The sequence below is a fragment of the Staurois parvus genome, unplaced genomic scaffold (genome assembly GCF_062004578.1).
Source record: "Staurois parvus isolate SC_StPar_1 unplaced genomic scaffold, SC_StPar_1.0 ptg000350l, whole genome shotgun sequence".
NCBI classification, from domain to species: Eukaryota; Metazoa; Chordata; class Amphibia; order Anura; family Ranidae; genus Staurois; species Staurois parvus.
The window spans coordinates 1,233,579-1,245,000 of NW_028318146.1; the positions used below are offsets into that span (position 1 = coordinate 1,233,579).

The 11,422-nt window shown below is 44.0% G+C and overlaps 1 protein-coding gene and 1 pseudogene across 1 annotated transcript in view; one reads left to right on the plus strand and one right to left on the minus strand.

Moving 5' to 3' along the window:
- Window positions 1-11,422, minus strand: part of ARHGAP1 (Rho GTPase activating protein 1) — a 108,716-nt gene that overhangs the window by 51,431 nt on the left and 45,863 nt on the right. The window contains exon 3 of the mRNA XM_089684570.1: window positions 9,815-9,907. Coding sequence (XP_089540696.1) covers window positions 9,815-9,907 — 93 coding nt within the window. The remainder of the gene's footprint in view (window positions 1-9,814; window positions 9,908-11,422) is intronic.
- Window positions 8,700-8,814, plus strand: LOC149456699 (U2 spliceosomal RNA; annotated as a pseudogene).

Here is an 11,422-nt window from a genome sequence, read left to right on the forward strand (position 1 = left end):
ACATGGATGAGCGAGTTTGGGGTGGGGGAACTTGACTGGCGTGCACAGAGTCCTGACCTCAACCTGATAGAACACCTTTGGAATGAATTAGAGCGGAGACTGTGAGCCAGGCCTTCTCGTCCGACATCAGTGCCTGACCTCACAAATGTGCTTTGGTCAGACATTCCCATAGACACCCTCCTAAACCTTGTGGACAGCCTTCCCAGAAGAGTTGAAGCTATCATAGCCAACTCAATATTGAACCCTACGGACTAAGACTGGGATGCCATTAAAGTTCATGTGCGTGTAAAAGCAGGCGGCCCAATACTTTTGGCAATATAGTGTATTTATTTATTGTCATGCTAGATAAGATGACAAGATTTCAATCCTGTATAAATATTAAAATATGTGATCAAAGAAACAATACATCAAATAATAAGAAACCTGTGTTATCCAAGTCCTCAATATAAAAAAAATGTAATACAAAAGTCTCAGTGATGCTGTACACCATAACGATGAAATCCTTGTGTATCACCACATCTTCGAACACTGAAGTGCACCACTACCATAAGAATAGAGGACTCTTACTGGAACATATGGACTCTTCTGATGAAAGAGTCAACAAGGCATATGGTTGAAACCTCTGAATTGGATCTCAACTCCTCCACATCTCCATATAGGACCATCAATGATAACGATCACATTTCAAAAAGCCTCCACAATTCTTCTTGTAGTCAATAAAATACCACATCCAATAATGGTAACACATCATAGCATGAAAGTTAAGCAAGGAAGCTCACATAGCGTAAATCCATAGATACATAGTAACCACGGAGTAAACAGCGTGATGACGTCACAAGTTTAAGCTTTGCCCTTTGCTTTTCGGCACAAAAGTTGTCGGGGGACAGATCTCCCACTGAGCAAGCAGCCTCCAGGTAGAGTCCACCCCATGAGAAAGGGGCCTTATTCCAGACAGTGCTGGGACAAACTTCTTTTGCACCTGAGGCTTAAAGTCCAAAGTGCAGCCTCTAGTCTAGCCACTACAACAGCAGCATAAAGTACAGGTCCTGCCTTTTTTGGACCCATCCCACCTCTTTTGCCTACTCCTCAACCAGGCCATGATTACAGATTGCGGTTGTATGCTACACCAGCCTTTGTGAACTAGGGTGGTGTGACATCCTGGGGTGCCTTCTGGGTGCTTCAGGGGCGTATTGACAAAATGCCTACAAAAATGCCACAAACTGACAAAAAATTGGCCAATAAGCCAGTTGATCAAGCCAGCCTTTTTGTTACACAAAGCCACAGGGTATTATTGTGCATCATTACAACCTTGGGCACCCTGGGATATCCTAACAAACGATGACGTCGTTGGCGTCTCCATCAGCTAGGGTCACGTTAGCAGAGTGAGGGACAAGAGAAACATATTAATACTAGCCAATACCAGTGTACAAATGTAAGAATAAATGACCTCTAATGTTGGGTGTAATGTATCTATGTGGATCTGCTATGATATTGCTAAACTTAGCTTAGTTTCTTACATTTTAGAATGGGGTGCCTCAAGACTGTGCAGAATTTAAAGGGTGCCTTGAATGAAAAAAAGGTTGAGAAACATTGTTCTTCACCTTCACAAGAATCCATCTGGCGAGGTTGAGGAGTGATGACAGCTGCCCAACCACACTGACAGAATATTTCAGATCTTTCTGCCGACCACATGAAGAATAATATGTGCCATAAAGAATGCAAATGTATAGCGATAAAGAGTAGGAGAATGATGGTTCCCTAGGTGCTCATGTGTACATGGATTTATAAAATGGTCACAAAAATAGACTGCAGATGAAAGGAATGAAAGACAGACAGAAGGCTCTCATCAATTTTGGCACCTGTTGACAGCAATCTAAGGCAACTCAGTCTGCCATGACAGTTGTAAAAAGGATGTGAAGGAGAGTTTACATGAGTTTTTCTTCCTGTAATGGGTGATGTTCCTTTCTTATACTTATCCAACTGATTTGTAACCAAAAATCTTTTTTTTTTTTTTTTTTACAGTCCTTTAATTTCTATAAAAGCTGAACAATCAGGCATGCACACATGAGCGGTCATCATGAAAGCAGATTGGGTAGGCAAGCCTTGAAATTTACTCTGATCAGACAGGCAAGTCAGGAGTCTAGTGAGGATGTCCTGTACGGAGCAGGGGCGGACTGACAACTCATGGGGCCCCCGGGCAATAGGGGATCATGGGGCCCCTGTGTCCTTGCGCAAACTCAAAAAAGCCTATGAAAAAGTACCAGGGACATCTCATGGGGCCCCCTACTGACCCCGGGCCCTCGGGCAGTACCCGAGTTTCCAAATGGTTTGTCCGCCCCTGGTACGGAGGTTAGCCTAGTTTGAAGGTTCTCAAGGTAAACTAGAAACACAAGGAAGGAGAGATCATGGAAAAAAAAAGGGAAGGAGCAGGAAAGGGTGAAGATGAAAGCTGAGGGCTGACAGGAGTGAAGGGTTGGGAAGTGTATGAGGGGGGTAGGGTTTCTCCTCTGTGGCTCAGGTACAAAACATTCTATGAGTGCCTATACATAGCTAATGCAGGTTACACATGGGGAGTTTTTTTTTTTTGTTAAACCCAGCAGGTTGAAAGAAAAAATAAAAAACCTGATAGATCGCTGTACTAACTAAGCAATGTTAGTGCGGCGATCCTCGCTAAGTTGTGCTCCGACAGGTGGACTGCCCCCCACCCGCAGAACACACTGATGAGCGCTCACAGCCATTGAGGGGGGGCAGAGGCAAAGCGATTTGCGCCATTAAATTTTCAATGGCACAAATTGCACCACATCCACATGAAAAGCGTGCGGGCATTTTTTTTTGGTTTATTCGCAGTGGAATAGAATCACACAAGTGTTTATACCTAAGTGATCCAGTTCAGGCAAACAGGCAGCGTTTGCAAACCGCTTTTGAGAGATCATTAAATTTCCACTGACACCCGCAGCAGATCGCAGGGCAATTGCTATGCGGTGCGGGAAATGCACAGGAATCGCTGCATTTCCTGCACCACATCAGTCTGAATCGGGGTTACAGATAGCTTTGATCTACTTTCACAGGAAGCACAGCTGTAGATCTCCGGGGAGGGAAGAGGATAAGTCCATAGCCCCATCCAGGCACAATGTTGTTGCCTGGAGTTGCATTGTAATAAAAAAAAAAAAAACCTAAAACAAAACAACAACAACATCATCATCATTTTTCCACTGTCTCTGCGGGAGGCTACAACTTTCCAAAGACATGTTTATGTGCTCAAGGGAGCATGCAGCAAAAGATCACACAAACAGAGAAAAGAAAAAAAAAAACACATACAAGATGAAGCAAAACTGCATAATGAAGTCACTGAGCATTGAAAGTTCCATGAAGGAATTCCTAATCAAATTACTTCATTAGGAGGCATGTCCGGGACAGGATCTCAACTAATAGTACACTGGGGGGGGTCCTTCAGAAGCAGTTCCTCTGCTCCTAACAAGCCTACGGGTTTTCTATGATTCCCCATATACCTTTTCCTCACGTCCCTTATGTTCCGTTTAGCTCAGGGAGCCAAAAGCAAACACCCAGCACTTCCCATGAATAAAAAAACAAAAAAACAAACAAAAATACAACATATTTCACTAAGCTGTTTGGCCTAGCTGTAGATGGTTAAAATTTAACAGAACAAAGCATGAGAAATAATAACATGTACAAGTAAATGGGCAGAAAAACATCACAGGTGTGGCTATGATCCATGTGGATGGATGAAAATGATTCTACACAACAGCAAGAGGTAAGGATCAATAACACATATTACAGAGATATGACAAAACATAGTTTGGGGGGGGGTATCCCTGGGCGAGATGTATGGAACAAAATGAGAGAACTTCGTATAACCAAGAGTATAGATCCAAACTGAGAAAAAGGAGGAAAAAAAGCAGAAAAAAGAGAAGAAAAAAAAAATGAGAGGCCAGTGGTAAAGATAGTGAATGAGGAAAAGAGAGAGGGTTGGGAGACGGAAATGGCAAAAAGCAAAAGCAAGGTGGCCCCCACCAGTATCCCACCGGAGTGACCCCGCCATCCGCACCCTGGCGCGGACCGCAGGGCCCGACCGGTGGACATGCAATGAGGAATATATTTAAGTGAAAATCTCTGTGCCTGGAGTTTAGCTGTCTGTGTTCTTTGCCAGCATTGTGGGGAATGGTAATCCAGCGATGCATACATGGCTTCTTCAGCTGGTCCCATCATGGTCATGTCATCACTCTAGTTCGTTTTTTGGATCCTGAGAGGACCCTGCTGCTGAAAAGCCAATAGGAAGTGTCCATGTCACAACCCATGTCAAGACATGGGACACCTGAAGGACCCAGCTTCATGCATAAAAGAAAATAGAAGGCTCGAGATTGAAACCATGTGAAGCTGAATTAGGCGAGTAAAAGGGGCAAAAACAGAGTTTATTTTTATAAACTTTGCACCATGTGGATTTAAATACAAAAATTATGAAAGTAGAAGTATAACAGAAAAAAACCCACAAAACAATCAATATATGTTGCACCAAGTTGGAGGATTCTTGCTGCTGCCCAGATTAGAAATGATCACAAGAAGCAGCCTTTGGAAACCTCAAGCAGAACTGAATAAACATAACATGCTATGCAAAGTATGTGTAAAATGCCTTATCTTGTTCACCAGGCAAAAATCTACAACTCGGGTCATGAGTGAGCTCAGCGATGGTGTCTGATGGTCTGCTGGAAGCAAAGAATTCCAACGGTATATTCAACCAACATGTCAGTTCCTGCAGTATAATACTGGTTTACTGAACACCTGGGTTCATCATTTGTTGATTTTCCATGCAGAAAGTCTGCAGTTGCGGTCAGACACTTCTAATACAGGGAACATAAAGGCCTGAAAACAATTGGCATGTGATGGACATTCTTAACAAGTGTTTCAGATGCTTAAAGTGGAACTTCACTCTCTCGGTCAGCATTGACTATTTTTAATCCCTATACTGCTACCATTAGTAAATAGATAGGAAAGGGTTCATGCATGCTGGTTTTAAACTTTTTTTTACATTTATTCAGTTACTTCCTGGTTTCCTGCCTAAGCAAATTATTATTATTATTATACAGGATTTATATAGCACCAACAGTTTGTTCAGCGCTTTACAATATAACGGGAGACAATACAGCAACAATACAAGAGGGATTTGAGGGACCTGCTCCTTGGAGCTTACAATCTAGGAGGGAGGGGCTAGTGGTACAAATGGTAGTAACTGTGGGGGATGGACTGGTTGGAAGAGTAGAAGATTCCAGTGTTAGCTGAGGGCAGGATAGGCTTCCCTGAAGAGATAGGTTTTCAGAGATCACCTAAACGTGAGCACAGTAAGCGGTAGTCTGATAAATTGGGGTAGAGAGTTCCAGAGGATGGAGGAAGCTCTGGAGAAGTCCTGGAGACGAGCATGGGAGGAAGAGACAAGGGAGCTAGAGAGCAGGAGGTCCTGCGAGGAGCGGAGAGTACGGTTTGAGTGATATTTAGAGACAAGATCGGTGATGTAATTTGGGGCAGAGATATAAATGGCTTTATATGTTGTTAGTGTTTTGAATTTTAGCCATTGGGCAATGGGAAGCCAGTGGAGAGATTGGCAGAGAGGGGTGGCAGATACAGAACGGTTAGTAAGGTGGATGAGTCTGGCAGCAGCATTCATGATGGACTGGAGTGGGGATAGCCTGCGATTAGGTAGGCCAATGTGGAGGGAGTTACAGTAGTCAAGGTGAGATATAACCAGGGAGTGAATAAGTTGCTCAGTAGTTTCCGAGGTTAGGAACGGGCGTATCTTGGAGATGTTGCGGAGGTGAAGTCTACAAGATTTGGACAGTGATTGGATTTGGGGCTGAAAGGACAGATGGGAGTCTAGATTACACCTAGTACCCTGGCATGAAGGGAGGGAATGATGATTGTGTTATTGATCTTGATGGAGAAGTCAGGGGTGGGGGCAAGGGCTGGGGGGAATACTAAGAGCTCAGTTTTGGAAAGGTTGAGTTTGAGAAAGTGGAGTGACATCCATGCCGATATTTCACTTAGTAGGTTAGTGATGAGAGAGGAGACTGAAGGGATGAGGTGAGGGGTAGAAAGATAGATTTGTGTGTCATCAGCATAGAGATGGTACTTAAAGCCATGGGAGGTTATTAAGATGATGTCATACATCCCTGGAGTCTTCGGGAAAGGAAGGGTTTTCTCAGTAAAGCACACCCTTCCGCCCACACACCTGAGCTAAGGGCAGATGGATTCCAGGAAGTAAATGCTACATGAATCATCTGCCCTTACTGATGATGTCCACAACTAGAAATGCTATGGGGTGTTTTTCAAAGTGATTTCACAGCAATATAAAGCATGAAGAAATGAATGGATGGGCGAGTTTGCTTTGAATATTAAAAATGAATTAAATTGTGTTTTTGGTTTGTGGTGCTCAGATGCAGTGTAGTTCCACTTTAAGTGGACAGAGTACATGGAACCAAACTGCTCAACATTAACAAGCACTAAGTGATGTAACAATTTTGAACTGCGACTCTCTGGAATTCAAAAGACTTTTTTATAGTAGAAAGAAAACGAAGACATTGAGTGAAAACAGCTGAACAAGATTAAGTCAAAAGTGGGACTGAAGTTAAACAACAAAATTGGTAGCAGGTAGAGTTAACCAGCAGAAGAGACTCGGTATGTATGTTCTAACCTAAAAACCTGATTCTCTTCCTGCTATCAATTTTTTTTAATCAAAGTACATCTAGTGCTTTGCATGTGCCATACAGTATACTATCCTCGCATTTTACAGATCCCGGAAGTAAGTGATGGTTGTGGAGACACTGCAAGCCACCCAACAGCTGAAGACAAAAGAATGCAGAAGGTCAGTGGTAAGATGGCAGAGGAGACGCAGGGGTCTTGCATGGCTGGAGGAGGGTTTGTTAAAAGGGTATGTTTGCTATAATGTACAAGTATGCTGTCAAGGCTGAGTTCCTATAAGAACTTGAACCATTAGGCTTCCATCATTACAATTGTGCAAACTTCTAAGGCCTCGTGTACACATGAACTCTCCTAGATGTTTAGCTCTCCTGGCAACAGAAAGAACAATAAAACGCGTCAAAAATGCATGTACACACGGTACCGCGTTTAGTGCTTGGATGTTTATTCATTTGATTGGCCAGAGTATTTTCCATTGACATGAATAAACACCCAAGCACTAAATGGGGCTAGTTGAGCAGTAGCAGTGTACATGAGGCCTAACTCAAAAAGTGAATATTTTCTATGTTAAAATGAACATTAATAAATGTTAAATGCACATAAGCTATACCCTAAAAATGTTACAGTTTGCCTCCTACTAAAAAAAACCCAGCAGAGTAGTTCCCGGTATGGGAGTATGCCTAGGCACTCCTACCTGCAGCATACAGTAACAGTGTGAGATGTGTAGAACAAGGTATAGTAAGTCATTAATGAGGAAAGAATCAGCTGAAGAGAGCACAAGCAAACTGGTGACTTGTCCTTTGCCCTCTGCCTACCTTTTTGGGCACAGCTTCAGGGACTCAGTTCCTCTAAGTAGAAAAAGATTATATTTGACCATTTTATTAATGTGTTACTAAACCCAGGACCCTGCATTCACTATATCTGGTCTCCCACAGTACGCAGGACATGGAAATGCAATTATTTTAATAAATATAAATTGCTAAACACCTTTTCTCATCAGCAGTTAGAGCAGTCGTATGACTTCTATCAGTGTCCAGCAGAGCACTGGTTAAAGCTTGTAGGAGGAGTTTTCATTCTCCCCTGATTGCCCTATGAGGCTGCAGGACCCCTGACCTTTCTTCTGGACAGTGCCGATTGGCCTTGTGCTGATCACATGCACTCTCCCAAAGAAAAAAACAAAACAACAAAAAACCTCTCTAGCAACACACACAAAATCGAGCATGTGCAGCTTGCCCCCAAGGCTCTGTTCTATCAGCAGATGGATTGGGGACTGTGGAAGTAGGGGAGGATCAGAAATCCCTTTTCCCATCGGCAGTTAGAGCAGTCTTGTGACTTCTATCAGTGTCTAGCAGAGCACATGTTAAAGCTTGTAGGAGGACTATTCTTTCTGCTCTAGGAGGATGCAGAACCAGTGACCTCTCTCTGGACAGTGCTGATTGGCCCTGTGCTGATCACATGCACTCTTTTTCCCAAGAAAAAAAAAAAAAGCTCTCTAGCAATACACACCAAAATGAGCATGTGCAGAGTGTCGCCCCACCATGTCTTATCAGGAGATAAAAGGGGGGGCGGGGACACTGGAAGAAGGGGAGGATCAGAGAAGTCAGGATCAAACATGCTTTTTACACAATGCAGAGGATTAACCCCTTAGGTTCCACAGTGAGTATAACAAGCACGCTTTACTGCATATACAGACTGATTTTACGGTTGTGGGTTTAGTAACACTTTACGTTTTAACTACTTTGACATGAAGGAACAGAAGCTTGTGAGTTGCAACCCCATTATCTACCTCATCACATTTACAGGCTGAGTCAGTATACAGGCGGTATATAGGGAAACAGCCATAAATATTCCCACATCCCATAGTGTAGTCTGTGTGCCTCTCAGTAGGTCACCAAGGCACATACACCCTCCTCCAACCAGCATTTCTTTACCGTATGTTAGATAGAATAGCTGTTACAGGTAAGTTGACCATTTTCTCAAATGCACCAGTTGTCATCGCTTCTCGGCCTTTTGGCTAAGATCAAGTGTAGTATCTGTTCTTATCAGTGTCCAGTGGGGGTGCTACCGACCATTCTAGTTTACGGGGATGGTTGTTGTACAGTACCCTCACTGGTATGATGGGGGTCCGGAAGGCTAGTACCGGAGGGACAGAAACCAGGGAGCGCCATGATTCGTTCTGGGGCCTTGGGAGTAATTCCTCTGGGGAGACCGGAAAGACCCAGTTCCTCCTGGTTTGAGCAGGCTACCTTGGTCTGGCCTGGGGCTGAGGAGGCAAAAAGTCCGCAAACTCAGTGCCCCCTGAGGAGACGCGCTCAGGGGTGTCACTAGTAACACTTGGGTGTGGGACCCCACGGTGTGAAGATGACACATGGCCACTGTTTTTACACTCTTTTTTGCACAGCGCCCTAAGGACCAGGTCTTTTGGCTAAGTCCAGGGCAATTTTTGCTACAGGCCTCAGGGCCTGGTCTGTGCACTATTAGGCACGGTACCACTTTTTTATTTTTATTCTATTTATTTATATCACTCCCACGTTTTGTCACTTTTTTGCTTTCTTATGTGTGTGTTTTTCACGGATGGAGGGTGTGGGTCCTCGGGCCTTACCTGAAGTCTAGGGGGAGGATGTGTGGCCATACGGTTCCTTCCTCCCCTGATCCCTAGGGGGTTTTCTCTTCGGGAGAACCCCCTTGCCTAGTACTGGATGTCCGGCTTCGGCTGGGCATAAGGAACGGTGGTCCACCAGGCCTTTTGGCCAGGAGGACCAAATGGGAACCTTGTCCCTGTCAGGAGCTTCGTGCCCCGGGGGATCGGGTGAACGGTCCAACCCTTTCGGGGGTAGGACAAACACACCCCTAAGTGCACGTTTTTCGTGTGTGTGTTTCTGCACTTGCACTTTTTTGCGGACACTTACGGGTTTTTTCGTTACAGTTCCACGTTTGCGGACTTAAAAAAAAAAAAAAAAAAAAAAAAGTTGTCATTATTGGGCTCTATAAAGATGAATGAAGCTTGAGAGCAAATCACTAAAGTACAACTTTACATTCACAGTGAATACAGAGCAGATCCAATGATGAGACTAGAGAAGGTCAATAAAAATCACAAAGAAATTCTTACCTGCTACTTCCACAATTTGATGTCTGGCAATGTCATAGTAAGGATCATTCCAGCGAAGGTGGATGACGGGTTCAGGGGATGGCTTAGAATCAGCTGCAGAAGAGCAGAATAGAAACATTATCAGACTATTCAACTATTCATACATTGTGAAAAAAAACTAAATCATCTAAATGACTTTTATTAACGAAAAATATAAAATGTTTTGTATATTTTTGTTTTTATTTATGCTAAGTATTAAACAAAACACCTGAAAAGAAAAAGATTTTTTTTTTTTTTTTTTTGGAAAACACCAATTGTGAATATGGGGAAATTCACACGGACACGCTAAAAATGTATGTACGCTTCCACGCATTTTAGTCGTGTTTAAACTTTTTTTTAACACATTGACTTGCGTTGACCTACGTTTTAGCGCACTTGTAAAATGCAGGTCAAAGAATAGACACAAAAGGATTATGTGCCCTGTTGACAACTCTGCTTTGACCTGTGTTGCATTAAAAAGCAACATGTTTTTGGCATAAGGTGCAATTATCACACTTTCTTCAGGCTATGCCTGCGGCGGAGGGATTTCGCTGAGCTCTCACTCCTTTTGAGAACGTGTGTTCTGCTGACGCGCCGATTCGTCATGCGATTTCTCAGACTTATCAACTGCTGGTATCCCCATCGACATCGTATATGCAGCCGTATATTCTCAAATGGGAACAAGATCTGGGGCCGGGGTGGACTGACCATTGGGCCCGGGGTCAGTAGGGGGCTCCATGAAATGCCTCTGGTACCTTTTTAAAGGGTTTTTTGAGTGTGGGCAAGGACATAGGGACCCCATGATCCCCTATTGCCCGGGGGCCCCATGAGTTCTCAGTCCGCCCCTGTCTGGGGCTGAGCTTTACTGATGTGCAGGTGGAGAGGATCCTCAAATTTGCCTGTAAAATGTCGATCTGTTCTAAGTATCAGGAATCCGGTTTTAAGCTGCTGACACGCTGGTATTATACACCTGCCAAGCTGAGAAACATGTTTTCTCACTGTAGTGATCGGTGTTGGGGGTGTGGGGAGGAGACGGGCTCTCTGCTATACATTTTTTGGACCTGCTCCCGGCTACAGGCGTTTTGGGATGGAGTTCATCGTATAACCCAGGAGTTTATGGATCATGTGCTTGTTAGGGAACCTGCATTCTAGCTTCTGCATCATCATGGCTATCCTGGTCCTACAGACGTTCCATTCTGCCGCTACTATTGACAGCGGCTAAAAGCTGCATCCCTGTTTTGGAAGCAGACTCAAGCTCCGACTACTTTGGTATGGTTGCGGAGGGTGGCAGACATTAACACGATGGAGGATTTGGTGGAGGCGGAGAGGGGTGATCTCAAGAAATGGCATTACTGGCACGACTTTATTTATTCAGAGGAATATGCTTCTCTAGTGGTGTGATTCATGGATGGCTCCCATTATCTGTTCTGATGGGATTCAAGGTCAGCCTGGGAGGGGATGGTGTTGAATGTATTCCCCCTTCTTCGGCTGGCCTTTCCCCACTTTATCCTCTTTGTCTTGGGCTACTTTATGATGAAACCGGAAAATGTGAGGTGCAGCTTGGGGCACAGACACTCCTCTTACACGGAG